This window comes from Myiozetetes cayanensis, unplaced genomic scaffold (genome assembly GCF_022539395.1).
Source record: "Myiozetetes cayanensis isolate MyiCay16 unplaced genomic scaffold, myiCay2020 scf21, whole genome shotgun sequence".
NCBI lineage: Eukaryota > Metazoa > Chordata > Aves > Passeriformes > Tyrannidae > Myiozetetes > Myiozetetes cayanensis.
This window is the reverse complement of record NW_026087423.1, coordinates 4,319,564-4,343,962: the sequence shown is the minus strand read 5'-3', so window position 1 is coordinate 4,343,962 and position 24,399 is coordinate 4,319,564. Positions and strand designations below refer to the sequence as shown.

Genomic DNA, 24,399 nt, shown 5'->3' with positions numbered 1-24,399 from the left:
CTTTCACATGTAAAATCTGAAAAAATTACAAGTGAATTTTAAGTATTTTGTCTTGGTAATTTTCTGAAAACAAGGATAAAAAGCACCCCAACCAGATAAAACTTGCTGAACCAGTTGCATTGAAGCTTCCTTCCCGAAACAAATGCTGCCACCACCCTGAGAATTTGCACATTAGAACCACCAACACATCCTTGAGCTCCAGAAGAGGCAACACAAGAGGGTAGTCTGAAATGTCACCCCAATAATCACCTGAACTGAGCTGGGGAAGACATGGCTGCAACCAGAAAAAAATGTTGGTTTCACAAAGTGATGGGAACAACACAAGTTGCAGAGGTTCAGCTAAATAAGCACGGGGTTCCTGCTCACCTGTTAGGGCCAACTGCCTTTAAAACTATTTAATCTGCTCCAAAGGCAAACCTGGTCTGACCATATGCGATGGCAACGTCACACAAAGGAGTCCAAAAAACCAAATCAAGCTTGGGTAAAACATGCACAAGTTTTGTATTAAAGTCTAAGGCATGTGAAAATCTAAGGATTTTCCTAAATTTGAAACACTGCAGGTGCTGCACATATTTACTGACGATGGCCTGCACCCATGAGAATTTATGGCAACTATGAAAAATAAAATCGGGGATGGATCATTTCTCCCTTGTGAAGTCAGAAAATGAAAGCATGGGAAGAATAAGAGAGCTGATACCATGGATTAATCTGTGGTTGGACCAACAACTATGTCCAAATGTGTTTCAGGCTAATACCTCAAGCTCATTATTTTTATGTTTAAATGTTATGATAATTTAAACCCCCACAAAGTTGTGTTCCATGATGGGTTTGGGAGTGGGGTGCTTGTTGTTCACTTCATTTTGCTTTTAGGCAAGCATTCCACAGAGACCACTAAGGCTTCCTGTGAGAATACCTTAACTGTCTTCTGTCCTATGGAAAGCCTAAGATACCATAATTTAAAAATAAAAATAAATTACAGCTGAAGTCTTTTAACAGGGTAGCTTCTTCTTACTGCTTACCTGCTCCTGACTTTCTCCATTTAGCTGTAGTTCCAAGCCTGCAGTGCACAAATTCCCTCTCTGTTCTGCTATGCTGTGTCTCAGCTTAGGACAAAGCATAAATTGGTGCCTGTTATTTGTGATGGATCTATCAAATGGATCTGTGCTAAATGCAACATCTTAAAGACATGAATTCCACTCGGGTGACCAGCACACAAACAGCACAACGCAACTGCAGATGTTCAACAAAGTGTGTGTCTCCCAGCCTCGCTGCCCTGAGCTGTGCTGACAAAATCTAATGGTAAGGAAGTTACAACCATTTGAATCCTAAGGCAACAACTGCACTTACCTAAACAAAGCTGCGCTAGAAAAGCGCTATAAGAGGATGACTCCAAGTCATGTTCCCCTAATTAAAAACAATTTAATAACCAAGGGTGACACAATCAGGAGCGAACCAAATGGACTCCTTTCCAATTTTTCTTTTTTTAATACTAAGCTTCTTTCCTTCACAAGTACACAGAAATGAAGAAAACAATGAATTCCAGCAACAAATTCTGTGTGCACAGAACCCTGTGCCTTCCAAAGGCCTTCGGGGGGATTCAGAGGCTGGGAAAGCACCTGGGCTTATAAACAGGCATCTCCTTGTGAGATCTCAAGGGGGTATTTCTATAAGCCTGGCTTAAGGTGTGACAGAAAGAAAGCCAAACAGAACCCAAACCAAAACAAACAAAAGCTAATCCCGCCAAACAAACAAAAACATACAACAAACAAAACAACCAACCAACCAAAATCAAAAAAAAAAAACCACCACAAAAACCCCACAAAATTTCTCTGCGTTTTTTCTCCACGAAATTCCTTTCAGCAGATAATCACACCCTGAATTTTTGTGCCAAACACTGGACACCCACACAACGCTGCTCCGCAGCCCCGCCGTGAGGGGCCGAGGCCGCGGCTCCCGCCCCGCTGAGGGCGCTACGGACCGCGGGACCAGCGGAGGCGGGACGGGCACACGGAGCCGCAGAGCAGCAACCGAACCTGCGACCGCCCCAACCGAGCCCTCCAAGAGGCACCGGAGCGGGAGGAGCGGGAGGAGCCCGAGGAGGCCCCGCCGTGAGGGGCGGGCGCTCCCCGCCCTCAGCCGGGCGAAGGCGCCGCGGCACCCCCTGGCGGCGGGTGGAGCGCCCGGGATTTACCGAGCGCCGGGACGGAGCGAGCCCGGGCTGGGGAAGCTGCCGCGGGCACTCGTGAGTTAAAAACAGCGTCCCGACATTTCTGTGCCACGGGGCTTTCCTGCTGGGAGCGTCCAGCGTCCAGCACCCGCGCCAGGTGTGCCCTTGGGAGCCAACTGAGCAGCGATTCAGCTCGTAACGGCAACGTGAAGTGTGAACACCACACGGCTCAGGGCCTCTCAAAGCCCACAGCATCTCATAACAACCACTCAGCCACAGGCTGGCGGCCCGCTGGTTGCTATCGAGTCTCGCTGTGTGTTCGTTTGAAAAGCAAGCTGGCCCGGGGAGACTAGGCAATCGTTGCAGTGCTGTCTCATTTAAAATGCAGCACTTTGTCATGGAAGAAAAAAAGTGAGAAATATTTATTTCTTGTTTATTTCTGTCTCGGTCTTTACAGCTTTTAATGATGCTATTTAACTTTCATTTTCATTAAAGATCTGGGACGAAAACACTTTATTCACCAGATCCTACATGAAATTGCTTTCTCCTACACAGACCTCTGTGCCCAAGGTGTTCGGAAGCTCTGGATCCCCCCCTGGGCTCTGTGGCCGCAGGGGTGGGGATGCTGCGGGCAGAGCCGCGGACATACGGAGCCGGAGATCTAGCTCAGTAAATTCCCTAAAGTCATGTCGAGAACAAGGTCTGGTCCTCACTGCCAACCACTAAAGGCTTTGTCCGGTGTCTCCGAATCAGCTGCCCCGCTCACTGCACCAGACTCCGTCCCGCTGTCCCCCGTGAATGGCGGACCCGCACCCGGCAGGGACGGGTAACGGCTGGTTGGGAGCACCGGCTGGGAGAGCCGGGACGCTGCGCTCACACCGCTGTGGCGCGGGGCACCGGGGCGGGCTGGGCAGGGTGCGGGCTCGGGCTGACCGGCCCTGTCACCCGGCGGGCACGGCGGGACGGCAGAGCAGTGCCGGGGAGCCCCCCGAGCCCGCACGGAAAGCGCTGTCACCGCCCGCCCGACAGCGCCGTGAGGGGCCGCGCGCGCCCCGCCGCTTCCCGCGCTCCTGAGGGGGACGGGACCGGGCCCGGATCGGGGACGGGATCGGGCCAGGATCGGGGACGGGGCCCGGGATGGGATCGGGGACGGGGCCCGGAAGGGGATCGGGGACAGGGACCGGGCCGGGATCGGGACCGTCCGATGCCGCCGCTCTCCACACGGCTCTCCCCGCGCCCCGCCGGCCACCCGCCCCGCAGGGCTGCCCGCCCAGACTGCCTGCGGGCCCTCGCCGCGCCCCGTGCCGCTCCTCACCCGCCGCGCCGCTCTCGAGGTGAGCCGCCGGTACCGCGGTGGGCCCGTGGCGGGGGCTCCCTGAGGGGGCCGCGGTGCTACCGACTCGCTGCCCGCCCGCTCCCCGCTCAGGCGCCGGGCGGGGGAGCCCCCGGGCCGCGCGCGCGCGCCGCGCCTGCGCGCGGGGCGTTAAATGGGTGCGGGGCGGGCGGCGCGAGGCCCCGGCTACGGCGGCTGAGCGGAGGCGGCGCCGGGCGGAGCGGGAGCGGCGCGCGGGGTACGCGGGGGCCGGGGCTGTGCGGGGGCGGCGGGGCCGGCCCGCGGCGCGCGGCCCCTCAGCGGGGCACGGGCGGCGGAGCGGGGCCGGCGGCCGGAGCAGGAGCAGGAAGCGCCGCGGGCGGCAGCGAGGCCTGGAGCGGAGCGGAGCGGCGCGGGACGCCCGCCGGTGAGTGCGGGCTGGCGGGCGGGCGGGCGGGCGGGATCCGCTGAGTCACCTGCCCCGCCGCTGCCGCCGCCCAACTCCCGCGCGGCCCCCGTGCCTCGGGACGGCGCCTGGGCCGCGCTGCCCCCGCGCCGCGGGGCGAGCGGAGCCCGAGCCCGGCGGGGCCCGGGAGGTGGGGTGGGCAGGCGAGCCCGGCGGCCCCGCGCCCCGGCCGTGCCCCCGGAGCGGGGTTCGCGGTGTGGGAGCTGCCGGGCTGGGCTCCGGGAGCGGCTCGGACCCTCCAGCCGGAGCCGCTGGGCTCGGGGTGGCGGCACCGGCTGGGAACGGGCGCTGTTGGGGAACCCGGCGCTTCCCCGCGGTGCCCGAGTGCCGAACTGGCTCAGGCTGGAGGGAAGACCCCTCGCTCCAGAACCGCACGGCTCGAAATCTGACGGCTTGGTTTTGTTTTAATTAGCTCCGCGGTCAAAGGCTTTGAAGTAACCATGGATAAAAGAGGAGGTGTAACAGAAACGGAAAATGGCGATGCTTTCCTGGAGCTGAACAGAATCCCAACCAAATACCCGCATCGTTACACTAAGGTCAGCTCCCCTTTCCTCCCTGAGTTGTGTGTGGAACTCTCGGCCACACAAGTAGAGTGGGAGGTGGAGGTTCTGTAAGAGGGAAGCAGTGAGGTGAGAGCTGAGAAGCCTTCGCCTGGATTAGGATTTGCGAGATGGGGTAAAACGAGCAGCTTGTTAAATGTGATGTAGCTGTGTAGTCCTGTCCTCGAGATACTTCTTGATTCCCACCACCTCATTTTAATATCTGAGCACCCCACAGCATGTGCTGAGATTATGGTAGAGACTGAAGTATGTTGTTCTGCCAGCTCTCTCGAGCACTTGAGCTTCACAGTTCTAGTTCTGCTTTCAGCAGAGTTCCTTTAAGAGGTTGACCAAAATGTTTCTTTGCAGTAGGTGCCACTTCCTAGGAAGGTGTAGCGCACAAGATCTTATCAGGAGCTCTAACATGTTTACTGGATGCCTTCTGTAACCTTAGGATTGCTCATATTTGGCTGCTGGAAGCTTAAGCAGTTATGGCTCCAACCAATGCTTAGTGTTAAAACTTAAACACAGGTGCTTTTGTTTAACTGTGATACCTAAATATATGTGTGAGTGGAAGAACAATGACTAAATAACTTGGAATTAAAGATTATTTTAGCACTGAGTAAATTTGATGTACTGTGTTTAGGGCTCAAATCTTGTTTGGGGTTCTGGTACCACTGATGAAAACTGCCTTTAGAAAGAGTCTGGGATAGGGGCTGTTTTTCCTGTGGCTCCAAGCTGTGGGAACAGGTGGTCACTGCTTTGTGGAAATCTGTTAAGATACTTTACAGCAAATGGCCTGAAGTGTGGAACAGGGTGAGACAGTTTACTGTTGCTGACTGTTATCTTCCTTGAGGAATTCAGAGCTGTTGGTTTCCTGGTAGGTTGTTTTTTGAAAGAAAAAAAAAAATTATCGTTGTGGCCCTGTTCTGTTGAGATAGTGGAGCTCTGGCTTATTTTAACTAGACATCAACAATAAACCACGTACTTCAGAACTGGCAAAACTTCATGGGAATAGCATGGCTTTCTAATTCTTTAACTTCTTAGGGAAGATGGGCACTTAACCTTGGAGGGTGTAGAGTATACTTTTGTTCAGGGCTTGCTATTTGGTTTAAGTGAAGGAGAGGAGCTGCTTCTAAACTTTCCCTGCTGAAGAAGTGGTATCTATGCTTGCTCTGTCCTGCCCAGCTCCTCTCAAGAGTACTAACTGAATGCAGCTTCAAATCCTGCTTTTTGGGCAGCTTTCAGCCAGTGCTGGTGGTGGCTGTGCACTGAAACCAGTGTATTTTTAGCATCAGTTTTGTTAATTCAGTACCTACAGTTTCTGATCAGGATAAAGTTGCAGAACTAGTGCCAGAAGGTGTCTAGTCTTGTTTATCTGTTGGTTTCCAAGGAGCCTGAATCAAGAAATACCAGAAATCAGTCTGTGTTGAAATATCTTTCCTCATATTATGGGGTTTTTACATGTAACAGGTTAAACATAGCTGGTTTAAGGTGCTCGTTAATCAATATTGTAAGGCACTTTCAGATGTTTCAGTATCCTACTAGTTAGGGATTGAGGGAGCACTGTTTTAGGATGTGTGCTGCTGATCTGGAAAGGGGACTGATTTCCTTTAGTGGTTTATATTCACTTACTACCAGTAGGAAAACAATTGGCTCATACTATGAGTAGTTCTAAGCTGTTTGATTTAAACTGTTTAGTGACAGCTAAATACGCTTTTCACCCACCTACTTAAACGTCCTAGTGTGTGAATTAAACAGAAAACCACCAACAGCACACTCTGGAAGTGCCAACATTCATCTCCTGTTCCAGGAGTGCTGTGTAGTCCAAGCAGTGTCTTTTCTAGCTCATGGGAAGCTGTTGCTCCAAGGGTGCACAGCTAATGAGCAAAAGCCAAGAAACAATTCAAATTTTCTTCACTTGAATGAAGGATTGTGATAGGATGTGATTGAGAGGCTGTGGACTCCCTCTCGTGGCCGGAGGAGCAGCCCATTCCCGATGTGCTGATGGACAGGGCTGTTAATACTTGTAGTGTCTGCACCGGGCTGTGATAGTATTACAGCACTGATGTTACTCACTGATTGAGGTTTATTTTGGGAAGCTTGTGGGCAGGGAGGGCAGTGTTCCTCCCTTTAATGGAGCTCTTTTTGCTGAAGGCTGGTACAGGATGATGCTTGTGTGTGTGTGTGTGTGTAGGTTTTATCCAGCTACCAAACTGCCATCTGGAAACTTTCAAGTATCAAGCCCACATAGTTAATGAACTGATTTTAATCACACGGGGATAATGATGTAAAAGCTCTAGAGGATGTTGTATTCTTGGGGGTGAAAAGGTAAGAGATTTCCTTCAGTTTGGCTGATGTGTGGTGTCTGCTGTTGGGATTTCTTTATCCTTCCAGCTGCCCACTGATTTCTGCACAGTTGTGAATCAGTTCAGTACAGTTGGGAGGGAGGCAGATTGAGGGAAGTTAATCTAGGGAGAAGGAGTAAAGTCTAATTAAAAATGTGCATCTTGATTGCAGCCGAGTTAATGATGATTTAAAGCACCGATGATCACATCAATAATAATGCTTTTCAAATGTAGCAAACTCTGGATTGATTGCCAGTCAAATGACTGACTCAGGGTGTGCCATGGTAAACCAAAGGCTGTTTGAAAGCTGGTACAAAGTGGGAAAACAAGTCATCCTTCAGCCTTGATTTGGTGTTGGGTGGAATGGGTAACTGTATAAAATAATTCTGGTGTCTCAGAATTGGTGATGGTCAGAAATAGTGAGTTTGTCTGGAATTTCCAGTTAACTGGTCTTGTGGTAATGCTTTTTTACCTGCTGAACATTAAACACAGCAGTTCTGATTCCTCCTTGAGAACTCAGCAGCTCCAGTGTCCACGATGCCTGTCTTGTTTATAAACTGAGCTGTCCAGGCAAGTGAATATATAAACATATATGGTGTGAACAGCCTGGGAGTGTTCCCAAGAACCTGACCTAGTAAGGATCAGCGCTCCAAAGGAGTGTTTGGTCAGTGGCCACTGAAAGAGAACTGAAACAGAAACTTTCACTGCAGTAACTCACAGAACATGAACCAACATATTGTGAAACTGGGGTTGTCCAGTTGCAACACTGCATCGAACAGACAGTTTGAGTCACTTAAATCTTGTCTGGGTGAGAGCTGAAACTAACGTCTTGATTTATTTCTTTTCCTAGGAGGAACTGCTTGATATTAAAGAGCGTCCCTACTCTAAGAAAAGACCTTCTTGTCTTTCTGAAAAATATGACAGGTATTTTCTTGATTGTACAAAGGGTATAGACGTTTCTTTCAAAGAAAAGGTTACATTGCAAAGAACTCTTAGCTAAGAAGTGGTTTTATATTGATGGGAGATGTAGGTGCTACAGAGTTCAGTGCATGACACTTTTCAGAAGTACTGATCCACTAGGAAAGATTCAGTGCTCTGGCCAGGGGTTTTGTGCTTTGAACAGAGTTTATTTTGTGCTGGATCTTGTGTTATAACTTCACACAACACAAGTCTGACAGACCTGCAGGAGAAGCCACCTCCAGTATAGATGGCTGTGTAGCACAGGCTGGGTCAGGTTGGAACAAGCTGCCTTGCCTTGGTGGATTACTCTCCCATCATTACTTCATTTAAAAATGAAGATGAGTGTTCTTGGCTTGTGTTTTTAGGTTTGCTAAGCAGCAGTTTCTGTACTTTCAGATTAATTTATTGTACCAGTAAGTGTGAGAGTGAAGTAAAATTACCTGAATGTTCAAGAGCAGCAGCATATGAGCTTTTTAAGCTGTTTCTCAGTGTAGCAGGCAAACTTCACCAATAAGTAGCCTTTCTAACCTGATGGTGGGTATTATACTTCCTTACTGTTACAGGAGGGATCCAAATACCATGTGGGAGGTTGGAAACCACAGTAAGGCAAAGACTTAGAAGTTGGGTGTGAAAGATGTTTCACCTGTACAGGTTGTGAGCAGTGAATTCTGGGTTTGCAGCAGCAGCACCAGGAATTGTGTATTGGACTCCAGGGTAGCAAACAGTCCTGCAATTCTGTCTCCACAGTGATGGTGTCTGGGATCCAGAGAAGTGGCATGCATCTTTATATCCAACTTCAGGAAGAACTTCACCAGTGGAAAGCTTTAAAAAAGATTTGGATTCAGATCGGACTTCTCTTATGCGTAGGATAGTAGGTGAGTGTCCTTACAGCAGAGACACAAACTGAACCTGGGCTGTTGGCAAAACCTTTCCTTTGGGATAACACAAAGAAGGCTAAATAAAATGTCTGAAAATTGATTGACTGCATAGGATAGGTGTCAAGGAAGTCTTGGTTACTGGAACTAATGCCAAGTGCAGGGCATTAATTCCCTACAATTCAAGGCTGAGCACTTAAATAAATCTATAGTGGGAAAGCAGGTACTTTTGAGGAGAACACAGCGATTCCTCAATATCCAGCTGTAAATTCTTTGTCTGCACTTTCTGTGGTCTCAGCTAGATTAGCTTCACAAAAATAAACCACAAGTGTTGTCCTTCAAAAAGCCCTGGCACAGCAGCAAGGCTGTGGAACAGACAGCTCACTTGTCTTTACTAGCACTTGAAGTTCACTGCTTTTTGTGCGCTCTTTGACCCACAGACCCGAGGGAGCGAGTGAAAGAAGATGACTTGGATGTGGTGCTGAGTCCCCAGAGGCGAAGCTTCGGGGGGGGCTGCCACGTGAGTGCGTCAGTGAGCTCGCGGCGGGCGGGCAGCCCCCTGGAGAAGGACAGCGACGGCGTGCGCGTCATCGGGGGCCGCAGGATCGGCAGCGGCAGAATCATCTCCTCCCGCAACTTCGACAAGGACCATCGGGGCGGGGATTCCAGGGACGGAAGAGACCGTGACAGGGACTACAAGGACAAACGCTTCAGGGTTTGTGCTTTCCCTTCCTGTTCGCACGGTAAATCTGAGCTTTGGGGTGCTTGGCACTCAGAGCACCAGGGGCAGATGAGTGCACGCAGCGGTTCAGTGTCCTGGGGCAGGAGGCCACTTCTTCTTAAAATCACCTTTGTGGTGTAAAGAGACAGCACTTGATGCTTCCAAAACTTAGTTACATCCCTTCAGACAGCCCAACTGGGATGTGTCTAATACTGTTTATCTTGCCTGTGGTTGACTTACCTGCACAACACTTAAAAGTCTAATAGTTCATTTGTAGTTCTTAACCTAGCAGTTGTCAGTGAGTATTGTTTTTAACCTCAGCAAATGGAAGCTTTCTGTGCTTTCAGGCCTTTTTTGAATATTTTTTGCTTTTAAGAAGAATGAACCACTAACCTGCATCTTAGGATGCAAAACTGAGTTTAGAGAGGCACTTGTGGAGCAATAGCCTTTGGTGCAACGAAGCAGAAATTTGGCCATGAAGTTTAAGATTTTAGAGGTTACCGAGCATACAGGGTGCTTGTATAAACCTTGGGGAAAACAAACCAAACAAACAAAAGTGGTCATTTGCTTTGGAAGTCAGGGAGGAATCTTCTGAAGCAGCGTTTTATGGGTAATACTTTTATTATCCCACTTCAGAGGGAGTTTGGTGACAGCAAACGCGTCTTCGGGGAGCGAAGGAGGAACGACTCGTACACTGAAGAGGAGCCTGAGTGGTTCTCTGCCGGTCCTACCAGTCAGTCTGAAACCATTGAGCTCACAGGCTTCGATGATAAAATTTTGGAGGAAGATCACAAGGGGAGGAAACGCACGAGGCGACGCACGGCCTCCCTGAAGGAAGGTAATGGGCACTCACCGGGGCTTTGTGTGCCCCTGGGGCACCTTCCCAGATAGAGAGGGGGTTGTCGCACAGCCAGGCAAGTGTAAAGAAAATGCAGTTTACCAGCATTTTATCTTAAACTTGCATAGCTTTTGGTCACCCTGGAGCACAAGATGTAAGTCCTGTAAAAGGTATTTACCGTCTGAAAGATCAATTTGATGGTAAAATACTATTTTTTTTCTGAAGAAAGGCAGGGTTGAGAGGCTGGGAAAAAACCTTGTATGGCTGTTGAATGATATCAGGAGTTAATAGGCTATTAGAAAGGTCTTGTTCTCTTCTAAATCTTGCTGGGTGTTAAAGCCTTGGTTTAAATTGAGCTAATGCTCTGAGGTACTTGAAACATTTTTCTTCCTTATAGTAATACTTACATTAGCAACACACATTTGGGCATGTAGAGCTGCCAGGAATGAGGCTGTGAACTGAATATGGAGACTTGAATTTGTGTGCATTCATTGGACTTCAAGTCTACAGTGATTATTACTGCTGGAAAAGCTGCAGTTGGCAGGAGAGAGGATCACTTCTTAGTGCTAGAAATCCTGCAGGTGGCCAACAGGAGTGAATGCACAGCTGCACCTGGGCTGTCACTGGGCTCAGTGCAGTTCCAAGCACAGGAGGTTTGTAATCACGTCACAGCTTTTTTGCAGAACCTGTTCCAGCTTGTTGAGAAGTCTTTAAAGCAAGAAGGGCCTTGCTCCTGATGGAGGAGGAGCAATATTTGTCATGTGCTGCCAACACTAAGAACCTGAGTCAGGAAGGCAGGAAGAGCTTCCAAAGGATTCTTGATGGAAAAGCAGCAGCAGCTGTTGCCTTCACAGCTGTGTGTGCTTGGTGTGGCAGCACATCTGATGTGTGTGTGTGAGCAGGGGGCAGTTGTTAATGCACAGTTCAAAGGCAATTCTTGTTTTCTTGAGCTGGATGGTCTACATAGCAGCCTGGGAGCTCTGTGCTAGGGGCTGTGGGTGCAGGAGAAGGCAGCCAGCACAACTGATGAGATACCACGTGGGGTGGGGTACTTTGGGCCCATGCTTCTGATCCCTGGGCAGATGCGTTGGCTGTTAGGCACTGTTCCCACAGGAATTATTGAGTCCAGTGATTCAGCAGCCACTTGGTTTTCTTTTTAAGGGATAGAATGCAATGGTGGAGTGGTAGAAGAAGATGAAGTGCAAACTGTCCTTGCCAATGAAACTCCAGCAGATCAAGAAGTTCCTAGAGAAGCTGCTTTACAAGAACCAGCTCCAGGAGAGTTTGACTTCAATGAGTTCTTTAACTTGGATAAAAGTGTTCCTGGCCTGGCTTCAGTGAGTTTTCTGGTTTTTAAGACTGGCTGTATTCATGAGAAGCAATTTTTGCTGCTGCATTCTGTGAAAGCTAAAACTTGTTGCTTTGTGAGAGTTGTTTGTGCAGCGTGTAAGTCTACGATGAATTTGCAGAGATGTAGCTTTGGAGTGTTAGGATGTCACTGCCAAAGTGTTATCCCTGGGACTGGATCCATCTCCAAAGAAAGGGTGTGAGGCAAATTAGCTGACTATCTTTCCTCTCTTTTGATCACTACTTGAATACTCAAAATTGTCATCCTGAGTGAATCTTCTTTGGAAGTGTTTAAGATATCTTCAGAGAAGATTCACTGTCCAAATTTAGTATAACTGAGAACAACTTTTTCCATGTAAGTCTGGGAATTGCAGCAAACAGATCTGGGGAGGTTTCCTGGAAGGCAGTGAGCCTGGAGACCCCAGGTGAACACTCAGACCTGGGGCAATAATTGGACAAGCACATGGAGAAGAGTTTGTTCTCCCTGTAGAAGATGTAAATGATGTGTCTTTAGACTTGACAATCTGATTTTCAGCATACCTGCAAGATGGTGACTCCTTTCAAAAGCAGGGAATTCCCAAGTCAAAACATCTGCTGATGAGACAGATGGGCAGATGTTATAATTTGTCAAAAAAGTGAGTTTCTTTGTAATGGTGATATGTCTGTGGCAAGTGTTGCTGTAGGTTTGTACATTACTTGTCTTAATTATTCTAATGTGTTGGAGTCAAACAATCCAAGGGGATCAATACTGTCTTGTTTTTGCTGTTGTGAACCGTGCTGGGACACTTGTTTCAGACAAAACAACTCCTCTGACAGGAGGAAGCTGCTCTTCTTGTGTCTGAAAGCAAACATGCTGCATGTTGAAACTCATCCGTGCCTGTTGACCAGGCTTTAACTGCTTTAACCTTGCAAGATAGAAAAACATTTAGTTTGAATTCCGTTTTGTAATGCACCATTTTTTAATACTGTTTGTTGGGCTTTTTTTACATTTCCACTTTAGAATGGTGTATTTAATGGCCTTTGGGGAAGGCTCTGATTGTGCAGTTTGAGTTACAGTTTTACTCTGAGCAAATATTTGGTGTCAATAAGAGATGTCCGCTGGGTTATTTTAACTGGCTATACAAATGCTGCCATTTTGGAAGGAAAAAAAAGGCAGTTCAAAGCCTTGAAACTCTGGGAGCAGCATCTCGTTGTCTGTAGCAGAAGAATCTTGGTTGCATAGTAAAGCTTTTCAGAGCTGTTGCTGATCTTGCTGCCGTTAAGATTTTTCTCTTTGTTTTTCCTCCCGTAACCAGATGATAGAGGATGTGCTGGGGGAAGGTTCAGTGTCTGCCAGCAGGTTCAGCAGGTGGTTTTCTAATCCCAGTCATTCTGGAAGTCGATCAAGCAGCTTGAGATCCACCCCCCACGAGGAGCTGGAGAGGCTGGCAGGTAAGGCTCTGGGGCAGGGCAGGCTCAGGGAACCTCCTTCCACCTTCTTCCTTACTCATTCAGTAAGAACATGGCAGGTAAAGCTTCAGGACGCTGAATTCTCCCGCAGTTTAAGCACTTGACATTCTTTTGGAAGCTCTGACAGTGAGCAGCTGTAAGTTCTCTTTTTATAAATGGCCTTGTCGATGCTTCCTGATGGCTTTGCAGGCAAGGGGTGTGAGCCATAAGTTGTCAGTGCCGTGTTGAGGTTGGTTACCGGTGTATGTTCATCTTGAGCCCTTGGGTTGGTGAACTGATGTCGCAGTGCTCCTGGTTTTGCTGTTTCAGGTCTAGAGCAAGCCATTCTCTCCCCTGGCCAGAACTCTGGAAACTACTTTGCTCCCATTCCATTGGAAGACCACTCTGAAAACAAAGTGGACATCCTAGAAATGCTACAGAAAGCCAAAGTGGACTTAAAACCTCTTCTCTCAAGTCTTTCAGCCAACAAGGAAAAGCTTAGAGAGAGCAGTAAGTGCCTCTTCAGCTATTGTCGAGTTCTTGTGCTGCAGTGTCTCACAGCAAGAGGCTTGGTGTTCTGCAAACCTCCCCTGCCAAAGCCAGGAGTAGGCAGGATCATAGATTTACTGAAACCCACTGCTCACCAGCTCTGTGTCCATACCATCCCTGATTCTTTTCATCCTATCCCAGGATGACACCAGGACTATCAGACTGCTTTACTGGCTGGTAGCAACCATAAGATGATGCAAGCCTTGATCTGAGTTTCCAGCTTTGTGTATGGCATTTGCATAAGTTTTTCATGCTGGAGGCTGGTAATGTCAGCTCTGAACCTGTGGCATTTAAACTCTGGCTGTACCAAAAACTGGCAGTGTAAGTCATCCTTGGAAGCATCTGTAATCCCATTCAGTGTCTAGGAAGTTGAACAGTGGTTTGAGGGTGTGATTTATTTATTTTTAAGTGCATACTGTAAACTTGAACTTGCCAAGACACTTGCTGCCACTCGAAGCACAGTGGTCTGTACTCACTGTTTGGGGCATTAATTAAATAACATAAAGCTACAACGCAGCATAACAAGAGAAATGTTGGCTGGAATCACAGGGTTCCAGGGAACTAAAACTGTTGGAGTTCACTTTTGCCAGCATCAGCTGTTCTAAACAGAGCTCAGGCCTGACTTTAATGTTCAAGGGCACCTCCAGGTTAGGGATTTGCACGTCTGGGCCCACAGCATGCACAGAGGGTACAAAATGCACGTGTTCTTGGAAATCTCGAGGTCTAATCCCGAATTGGCTTCTCTTTGGCAAGCAGCATGTATTGCCATGTAAATGGGCTGAACAAAAAGTGCTCTGATTTGTGTGAAGCAGCAAGGAAGGAAAGCATCCAAGTACTGCAAATGTTCTTAAGCATCCAGCAGGGAGCGTTGGCTAACATGTGGAGAACTTTCTTAATTTATCTTAAATAGAGCTACAAGTCTTCTCTGTGTTCTGCTTAATCTGACTTTCCTACTAAAAGCTTGTTCAACTTTGATCCTCACAAACCAAGGACGAAGGAACAAAAGTTTGTGGGGAAGCTTCCATTCACTCAAAAGTACCTGGTGCAGGTTCTGTGTTCCCATAAAACGCTGTGCAGTTCTTGGAGTGATGTGGAGCTCTCAGGTCCACCAGCATCACATTTGCTCGTGTTCCATGCTGCATGTCTGCATCATTGTTTTCTTTTCTCCACCTTCTTGCCCGAATTTCCAGTAAGTCTCTTTTTCTCTGGGCTGACATCCTGCTCCAGCAACCCATGGCATGCTCCTGTCTCTCTTCCTTCCTCTGAAGGTGTCATACCTTGTGATGTGTGTTAGCTGGTCCACAGGCATGTTTAGCCCTGATGTTGGGCACCACTAGGTGTTTATATGTGTATATTTGCACACACAGGAAAAAATACTGCTAATAACGTTTGTACCTTATTCTGCTTAAGCCAGTGGAATCTTTCTGTAGAGGCTTTAATTTCTGAGCAAAAAATCTGCTTCAGACTTTATACACATCAGGTTAAGTGTGTAGCTGAGTCTCCACAGTATCTGGGTTTCCAGGTATGTATTCCTTCTACTCGTGATGGCTTCAGATAATTTGACATGGCTTGCACTGTGACTGGAAGGCCATCTGGTCTCCTGGAGGAAATGCAGCTTTCCCGAAAGAACTGGAAAAGAACCAGCTCAGTTGTCACACCAGTATTCTCTGTTATGCAGGCAAAGTTGTGAACTGCATGTCTTGTAGGGTAAATGGAAGGTAGGGAAAACTTGGCAGCTGAAACCTAAACTGGCTCTTGTGGAGTCTCACGTGCCAGTAGCTGTGCATGTCAGGTCTCTGAATTTGGATATTAGAATCAGTCTAAACACGGGTCAGTCATGGTTTGACAGCTAGGAACAGGATCAGAAAACAAGGTTTTGTATATTCCTTGTTTTCAAACAACTTTGTATGAAACACCTGCACACGAATTACGAGCTCACCTGAGAACAGAATGGTGGTTTACCAGTATTTCTTCTGTGTTTCACAGCACATTCAGGAGTCGTACTTTCAGTGGAAGAAGTTGAAGCTGGGCTAAAAGGCCTGAAAGTGGATCAGGAGGGGAAAATTGCCACTCCCTTTATGGCTGAGCAGATGGAGGAAGCACTGAATGCCACTGGCTCCAGACAGATGAAGAAGGACGGAGATATGACGGCGTTTAACAAACTAGTGAGCAGCATGAAGGCCAGCGGGACCCTGCCCTCCCAGCCCAAAGTCAATGTGAGTAGCAGAGCCCTGGGCATTGACTCGTGGGTTATGAGCAGGGAACCCCTTACACAGCCCCTGGGGTAACCTGTGACCCACGGGCAGTGTGATGTTAAATACAGGCTTGCATTTAGAACGTTGATCTGAGGGGAAACTGAGAGATGCTTTGGTCCCTTTTCCCCAGCCAAAGTAATTCAGAGTGAGGGGTTTCCACTTCAGATCACAGGACTGATTTCAGGTGAAGTTTCTGAAAGCCCCAGCGTTCCAAAACTTTATGAGAAGTCTAATAATTGCTATCTCTCTTAAAATGCTTGTGGTGTGGGTACAGCCAACACTTAACCTGGAGCTCAGACATTTTTAGTGACTTCTGTTTTAATGCAGGTATGTCAGTGCACAGTCTAGTATTTTAAACTTGGCTCTGAACATTATTTGGAGTAAGATAAAACTGAAGCAAATGCTTGTTAGCTGGAAGATTAATGTTAAACAACAGATGATACTAAGGTTTAGGCTAGGAGATTGTAGGATGAAATTTCATCCTGCCGCTAACTGCCAAAACTGTGTTTCCCCAGAAGCTATCAGCAACCACTTCTGGCACCAAAACATACTTCTAACAACTGAGGAAGTCTCAAACATTTGTTTTTCCTGCCAGACTGTACCCAAGGACTTCTAGACTCAGCTCACTTCACTAAAAGATAGTGAAAAATGTAAATTTGCCCTGTAAAGAATTTGCAGATTGATTTCAGACTTAAATCAAGACTTTGGTTTCTGGCTGTCTCTTTGCATTGATGTCCTATTTGGGTGCACAGAAGAATATCTGAAATAATTTCTCTAATATACAAACACTTTTCAGTTTGTGCATGTTTTCAGTTAACCACTGGCTGAATGTTCCGTCTCCAGTTTACACAATTATATTAATTCATGTATTTGACCCAAACTCGAAGGAGGCACAGTGAACTCCCTGGATACAGTCCAGCACAAGGCATTTTTCTTAGCTAGGGAAGATCTGAGAGTCAGCTCAGCCCTTCACTGTGATGGAATTTTATTTGGCTCATCCATAAACTACTGTTCTAACAGAACAGGTGAAATATTTCTGTCACTGAGACAAACATGGATAGTCTCTTAAAGAGTTTGGTTGTATCTATGTCTAATTGACAGTGTTTTCACTTTCTTAGCAGAGCCTTGAAAGCCACTTAATGTCACCTCCAGAGATGTCAGGCCAGCCTCTATCAAAGAATATTCTGCAGGTATTTTACTGGGGGGAGGGAAGTACTTAAAAGCATATCCCCAATGGGAAAACAAGTGTTATTTGACAAGAAGACATTTTTTATGAGAATTATGGGGTCAGCAGTGAGAAATGATTCTGTAGAGAAGAGAGAACTAGTCACTAGTGCAGTTTAGTTAGAAATGTGTCTTGTCCTGCTATTTCCTATAATCACAACTTGGAAATGAAGAGCCTGTGAAGTGCCTAATTCTGGGCAAACCAGAACTGGTGCAGCAGTTGCACAAGTCCCCCTTGTCTCTAACTTGCTGTAAGTGGGGCGGCCTGCAGTGTGGTAAATGACTTGTTTGTGCAAATTGCTCGTATCTCAACACTCTTTATTATTTACTCTTAGGAACTTCTTGGCCCACCCATTGCCAGACCTGCTTCATCAAACGTCTTGAGTGGCCTGATGGGTGGTTTGGAACCTGCAGCCTCTCTGCTGACACAGAGAGCCCCTTCCCCCCCCATCCCCACCGTGTTCCCAGCGCGAGCCGCCTCTGCGGATTACCTGCGCCACAGGATATCGTCCCCCCTCGGTGAGTGCCTGCACAGGGCTTCCTGGTGCTGGGCTTGGGTTTGAGGAAGGTTTTACAGAACTGTAAAAGCTTCCTGGCTCTTGGTGGGCAGCAAGGTCAGTGTCTCTGATGCTGAATTGTTGAGCCAGAGCTCCCAGCGAGTTCTGCTGTGGGATGACGTGCCCAGCTGCTGGGGAAGAGTCCTATTTTCAAGGACTGTTTGGCCATTTGTATTGCAAAACACCATCAGTGGCCTCCTTTGTAGCTCTCCAGCCCAGTGACAAGGAAGAGATAAAGCTCTGTGTGGATTTAAGGGGTGAGCTGAGAATCTTCACGGGGAATCCTTAATTCATGTAGAATTGTTTTGCCTCAGGATATGTATTGGAAGGAACTGTTAGTTCTTTTAAATTCATCTGTTAAAATGTTCTTTAGGTTTTGGACAAGGTTCTCAGCAATTGCTTGGTGATCCATTCCCAGGTGTCAGGAAGCCCATGAGCCCAGTTGCTGCACAGGTCAGATGCTTTTTGCTTAATGTATATTCATCTTTTTTTATGGTGTCTGGTCTAGAACTAACCTTTGAAACACTCAGCTGTTCCATTCAGATGTTTGTGCTGAAGTTTGCTCTGAGGGTGAGGATGCAAAGTCTGATTTAGTACAGGCTCAAAACCTCATTGCAATTTGACCCATCTTAGAGTACCTCAAGTACACAATTTTTTTTGAAGCTTCTATTGCCTGTCAGTAAAATAGAGGCTGTTGTCTTCACAAAGTGTCTGCCATTAGTAGCTATAGCAGTCAGTCTTCAGTATCTTAAATAAAACACAACCAAATCCAGGCTTTGAGTTGTTTTTTATGCATTTCTGCTTCAGATGAGTCCCTTGGACATACAGCAAGCTGCATTAGAGGGACTTGCACTCCCACATGACTTGGCCCTACAGGCAGCAAACTTCTATCAGCATGGCTTTGGTAAACCACAAATGGACAAAAGCAGAGATGGCTACAGGAACAGGTGAGCATCTGACTGCAAAATTTCAGGGGGACACTGTTAATTGATTGTTTGTGTGAATATTGCCTTTCAGTAGATATTGGCAGCGGTCAGGCTTGTGTTAGTTCTTGGCAGTGCTGCCTCTCGTTCTGTGCCAAGAGCAGAGCTGAGCCTCTGTTACTGATCCTGTCCCTTCACAGGCAGCAGCGAGTGACGAAATCCCCCGCCCCAGGACACAGAGGGAACGCAGCTTCTCCAGCCCCTGCAGCCTCCATCACGAGCATGGTCAGTGCCTGGTGGACTGGGTTGGAGGGAAAGTTGTGGAGGTGTCTGCAGGAACTGCATCCTAGCACTGGCAATCAGTGGGAGACAGGGAGGCCATAGAGGAGTCACTCAGATTCGTGTTGTGTGGTGGCCACCCATACAAGAACCTATGTTCAGTGGCCACCCATACAAGAATGAGTTACACTTTGTGCTTAACTGAATGTCTGCTCCTTGGGAATCGGCCTTTCTGGCCACTGTGGTAGCTAAAACTGTTAATGTTACCTTGACCTGGTCTTCTGAAACCAAATGAAGGTGGTTATGAACACTCAGCCCCTTGTATGCTGGTGCTTAAGTCTTCAGAAGACAAGTGCTGAAAGCCATCAGCTGCCTCAGAGAACAGTGGTCCTTGGGAATGAAGTGTCTGACCTAAGTGTAGGTTGAAATAATACCTGGGAGCTTCAGAGTCACTCTGAAAATGAGTAGAACCTCAAAGCCAAGCTGCTGCCTCCCTGCCTTCAGTCCTGTGTTGAATGTTCTTTGGTCTAAATTCTCCCAGTGAATCAGTCAAGCACTTGCAGCTCAGGACTGACACAGCCTATCAAAATCAAACAAGTACTTCTGTTTGTATTCCAGATGAGTGACTTCCACAGGTGCTGTGGGACTTTGAATGGGGGGGAATCAGGAATGAGGCAATAGTTCTCTCAGCTCAGTCAGCCCTGAGTTAACACAGATAAAACAGCTCTGTAGGAACTCCCCTGGAGCTGATGTTTTGCACCAATGGCAAAGAGGAAACAGCTGTAACTTTAAATACAGCTCAGCTATTTTGTTTCGAGCCTGTTAAAGTACATTTGACTTTGAGAACAGCTGCGGGGTTTGGTGTTGGACTCGTGCAAAAGCTAAAGAGAAGTGCTTAAACTAGAGAATAAAGCTGGGAAATGAGGTGAACTAAAATCGTGGGCACACAGGGGCTGATTGAAAAGAGCTCTAAATGGACAGGATGTGCTAGAATTGGTGTCCACCCACCAGTGAGATGGTGTGGCCTGGATGCTGAGCAGTGGGTAAAGCACTGCATGTGCCTGTGCTCTCTGCAGCTGTCTCCTTCCTTCACACCTACCTCGGTGATCCGCAAGATGTACGAGAGCAAGGAGAAGAGCAAAGAGGAGCCAGCTTCTGGGAAAATGAAAATCAGTGATGTGAAAGATGAAAATCAGAGACCAAATGAAGGTATTGTAATGGCTTTAAAATACCACAAGCAAAAGGGATTTGGAATAGAGTCAAATTGCTTCAGCACGTAATACACCCAGGCTACCTTTAGACATTCCTGATTCAGGAGATGAGGGGGTAGAAGTGAGTGAGGCTGTAATGGGAGGAGGGCCTAGAGCTATAGAGGGGACACCCTTGCAAGTGCAGTCTGCCAGCAGTGTTGGGTTTGTCACTTTGTGGGCAACAGTGGCACTGAGACCATAACTGTTCGTTGGCACCTTTTGTTGATGACCAAGCATAATAACAGTTATGATTCCCTAGTCTACACCAGTAATTGAGAACTTAGAGTTCTCTTGAGACTTCCTAACTGAGCAGTCAAAGCTGAGACCAATTAAGCTCTTAAGTGCAGCAGATCAGGGGAGCATTTTGTTACCCAAACTGATGTAAGAGGCTGTTAAAGGGAAATGCTCAACACCAGTGTCCTGACTCAGTCAGGCTGGCTGCTGAGTTGTACCTCAGTGCTGGTAATACAGAGGTACCTTGCAGTTCTGTTACAGTCCAGCTGGAGCACCTCCACTGGTAGCACTTGATGCCAAGGTATTTTAGGCCTTGTCTAAGTGATCTGGATGGTCTATGGAAGTAGCTTCTTGAGGTGCTTTAGTGTTCCAAATCTTGCTAAGCAGGTGGCCGACATAGAAGGCTGCTGCTCATGCCCAGACACATCTAAACTGAAAAGCCACTTTGGGCTGGATTTCTGGAGCAACTCCAAATTATAATCTTGTCTAGGGAGGATACCTTGTGCCTCCTGTCACCTTTGGCACTGACTCATCTGTGCTGCTGGCTCCAAATTCCTAAAAAAAAAAAAAAAAAAAAAAAAAGGAAAATAATAATTAAAGATGGAGTTAGTGCTGATTCTGGTCTAATTTAAGCATCCAGAAACGAGATGCTCACTATTAAATACATATGACTGCAGTTCAGCTAGATCTGGAATCTTAACTATCAAATCCAGTCATTAGCTTTAATTTTCATTAGGTGCAATCTCTAGCTGTGGACTGTAATAGTTGTATTCAATTCTAGCTACAGATAACCTACTGTCTAGTTCTGTGGAGAATGCAGATCAAGGAACTTTGCCCACCTTAGGTACCAAACTACCTGCACTGCAACGCTCTGCATGTTCCACACCTCTTACCCAAGCAAATCGTTGCACCAAAGAGCAAGACTACAGGCCCAAATCAGCTGGTAGGAAGACTCCTACAATGGCCTCCCCAGTACCAGGAGGCCCTTTCCTTCGTCCTGTTCATCAAGTACCCCTTGTTCCCCATGTACCACTTGTACGACCTGCTCACCAACTGCACCCAGGACTGGTCCAGAGAATGCTGGCACAGGGGGTCCACCCGCAGCACCTTCCTCTGCTGCAAGCAGGTAATCCAGACTTTTGTTTTTCCCCCTTAAGTTAATGCATGTTCTCTTTAAGACTGACCTTGTGTTAGGAACAGCACGAACTGATATTACCAGTAATGTTTCTTACATGAGAACTTACCTGTAAAACCGGACAACAAAGTCCAACCCATCTGAATATTTATAAATATGTTTTGTTTTGCTTTAAGTCCCTTGTGCTTATCAGCTAAGAAGTTTTCTTGCTCACATCCAACAGGTATGCTTCCTCCTGGAGTGGACCTGTCTCACTTGCAGGGAATATCTGCTCCCATCCTTGGCCAGCCTTTTTACCCGCTGCCAACAGCAAGCCATCACCTCCTGAACCCGCGCTCGGGGACTCCTCTGCAGCTGGCGATGATGCAGCAGCAGCTGCAGCGATCAGGTGGGTCACAGCACAGCCAGCAGTGGGAGCTGGAGGACGCTGGGAGCCTCTCAGGTCCTGTGCTGGCTGGGCTCTTGGAGTGCTCTGTGCTGGCAGGAAGCTGCTCTGATTTAGTTGTTCCTAATCACTACCCTTGTGGGTGGGAGGCAGCTCTGGCCACTGCAGGCTGTGCCAGCAGGAAGCCGGAGCGAAGCGCTTGCTTTCAGAACGTGTTGCCACTGACAGCTCTGCCTCTTGCAGCGTGTGTGCAGCTTTCAGCCCTGCTGGGACAGAGGCCACCCGCCATCTCCGGGGAAATGCCATTTGATCCTGGTCTTCCAGCTCAAACCTGTGTGTCCAGAAGTGGCAGTGTCAGGCCATTTATGGGAGCACTAATGGGAATAAACACACGGTGCCCAGATTTCCCAGGGCTCATAGGACGAGTAAAAGCCACACTCAGCTCAAGTGCCTTACCAGGTGATAGCTGGAGGGCAGATCTGGGTGTTACTTCACCTCTAATAGCTTTACATTTCGCAGGCTCTGGAGCACAGGGATCACCTGCTGGTGCACAAACAACCCCTCCAAACGTGCTGCCTCGGACTGGATTATCTCACGGGCACACACAGCTCGACCATCGCCCCAGCCAGAGGAGTGGCTCTCCCATTGGCCTTGCAAAATGGTTTGGTTCAGATGTCTTGCAGCAGCCTCTCCCTTCCATGCCATCCAAAGTCATCAGTGTAGATGAACTGGAATACCGGCAGTGAACAGTGACCACTGGGTGGAACACTTGTGATTCTTTAGACTGGATGAAAATGTCCATAGTCAGGACTTCACCTCTTGTTTGTTTTTTTGGGGCTTTTATTTTTAGTACTCTGTGCAAAATTTCTTTTCGAGAGACTAAAGCACATGGCACCTGTCCTGGTCTCATGTCTGCATCAAGACTAAAGGATCCATTATGGCTTGGATAGTGAAGCCTGAAGAAATTTAGATGCAAGACAAAGCCAGTTTAATCCTGGAAGTGTCTATTTTTTTTTTGTTTGTTTGTTTTTGTAAGATATGTGAATGAAGTGCTGATATTCTCTAGTGTAGAGGTAGCAGCTATAGATTCCTTCTGCAGAGAACTACATGTATAGACCCTTCTGTACAGACTTGTGTATAAACAATCTTTTGTACATACACACCTAGAATAGCCTTTTTGAATCTATACAGCTGTACATAAGAGTAGCTGGTAACAGTTGAGCTTTAGTTGTGCCTATGGTTTGGACCTTTCTCCATTGTACGTGTGGGACTTTCTTTAAGATTAAAGTTGCATATCCTAAGTGTGAGTGAACAGGATGAAGTTGCTTTGCCTTTCCTTGCTGCTCATCTCCTCTAGGTCTCCCTCTCACATCTTTGTCACGTACTGTGCACTCAGTGTAGCTCAAGTGTCAGGGTAAAAGCCCACATCTTGCCGTCTGTGTAACGAAGGTCTGATTCCCTGTGTGTGACTCTTGCCACCAAATGAGAGGTTTATTTAGTCTTTGAACAGCCTTGAGGATGGGGCCTGGTGCAGTCATGATAAAGCCAGATCTTCAGTCTGGAGGTACCTACTGGTCGTCGCTCTCTCGGGAGGGCTGGTGCTGGTCCTTGTTTAGCTGCAGTATTTTCCTCGTTTTAATCTTTCAAGCCAGTTACTAAAGGTCATCAAAATGGAGCCTTTGAATCCTCACCCTTCAACTCCTCAGTCATGGCTGTGGAATATCCTGTGCTGCCTTCAGTGCTGTTTCTGGAAGGGAGTCCCAAGCACTGTCCTCAGTCCCGTGAGCATCCAGCGATGCCATTACTGTGAAACTTGCCTTTGGAGTCTTGTTCTGTGGCTTGAAAGGGGGAGGATGGGGTAGTTTTGTGATCTTACTGTGTATATTTGGTTTTTAAAGTACTATGTTCCTTTTAAGCCTGTTTCACTTTCCTGAACAGTTAAATGTTCTCCTCCATCCTTCTGCATGGTTCCTCACTTCACTCCCTCACTTGTGTTGAGTCGTGTGCTGCTGTCATGTCCTCTCTCTAGCTTAGGCCATTGGGCTCTTTTTTTTTAAAAGAGGTGGAAGCAAAACCAGAATTCTCACAGACTTGCTCTTTCTTAGGTCTCACTGAAAGCAAAACCAGCAGCAGGGAAAAAAAAAAAATCACTTGTCTGTATCCTACCCCTTGGCAGAGTGCTGTGGTGGGTTTGTTTCAGTCCAGCAGAGACAGAGTTTATGGAAATAGCAAGCTGAAAAATCTCCAAGGTGGAAGCTGTTGGGGGTCACCCATACTTCTAATGGTTGTTCCCAAAGCAATCCCTGTAAAACATGCAATCACCAGCTTGTCCTTGTAAGACTGTTTTCATACTTTTTTAACTTGACACTTTCCCAGTAACATTCTGTAAATAAAGTTGATTCTACCAGCTGTCTGTAGCAACTGCTCTTGTACTAAATTATGTCAGTATATTGATTAACTTTTAAGCGTTGTTCTTGTGTGTAAGCTGGAACCAGGGTTTGAGCTCATCTGCAGAAAGTTTCAGTCAGTCCAGGTCTGAGGAGGAACAATCTGCTTTGATGAAGGTAACTGGTCTCACAGGATACCCAGTGGAAGTGCTGCATTGAA

General features: G+C 47.4%; 2 protein-coding genes across 12 annotated transcripts in view; one reads left to right on the top strand and one right to left on the bottom strand.

Annotated features, from left to right (window-relative positions):
- SFI1 (SFI1 centrin binding protein) overlaps positions 1 to 3,609 on the bottom strand; it is a 28,182-nt gene extending 24,573 nt beyond the window's left edge. For all 7 annotated transcript variants that reach the window (XR_007629253.1, XM_050318127.1, XM_050318129.1 and 4 more), the window contains exon 1: positions 3,483 to 3,609. The gene's annotated coding sequence lies outside the window, so the exon portion shown is untranslated. The remainder of the gene's footprint in view (positions 1 to 3,482) is intronic.
- Positions 3,610 to 3,715: 106 nt separating this feature from the next.
- On the top strand, positions 3,716 to 24,201 carry EIF4ENIF1 (eukaryotic translation initiation factor 4E nuclear import factor 1). Of its 5 annotated transcripts, none has more exons than XM_050318402.1 (19): positions 3,716 to 3,738; positions 4,358 to 4,481; positions 7,683 to 7,756; positions 8,540 to 8,667; positions 9,108 to 9,382; positions 10,025 to 10,226; positions 11,388 to 11,563; positions 12,869 to 13,004; positions 13,332 to 13,511; positions 15,537 to 15,766; positions 16,924 to 16,995; positions 17,365 to 17,548; positions 17,960 to 18,039; positions 18,394 to 18,533; positions 18,710 to 18,794; positions 19,865 to 19,997; positions 21,054 to 21,398; positions 21,631 to 21,795; positions 22,312 to 24,201. In XM_050318402.1, exons 2-19 carry the CDS (start codon positions 4,386 to 4,388, stop codon positions 22,536 to 22,538), a joined length of 2,928 nt encoding a protein of 975 aa, XP_050174359.1. In that variant the 5' UTR covers positions 3,716 to 3,738; positions 4,358 to 4,385; the 3' UTR covers positions 22,539 to 24,201. The 5 variants fall into 5 exon arrangements, with proteins under 5 accessions (XP_050174359.1, XP_050174363.1, XP_050174360.1 ...); XM_050318406.1 differs by lacking the exon at positions 3,716 to 3,738 and adding an exon at positions 3,779 to 3,906; XM_050318403.1 differs by lacking the exon at positions 3,716 to 3,738 and adding an exon at positions 3,780 to 3,906 and having other exon boundaries at positions 16,927 to 16,995.
- Positions 24,202 to 24,399: the final 198 nt, after the last annotated feature.

Coding starts and splice junctions, on each gene's coding strand:
- EIF4ENIF1 (XM_050318402.1), top strand. CDS start 4,386: ATGGATAAAAGAGGAGGTGTAACAGAAACGGAAAATGGCGATGCTTTC. Junction 11,564..12,868: donor GTGTTCCTGGCCTGGCTTCA/GTGAGTTTTCTG, acceptor TCCCGTAACCAG/ATGATAGAGGATGTGCTGGG. Junction 16,996..17,364: donor TATCAAAGAATATTCTGCAG/GTATTTTACTGG, acceptor ATTTACTCTTAG/GAACTTCTTGGCCCACCCAT.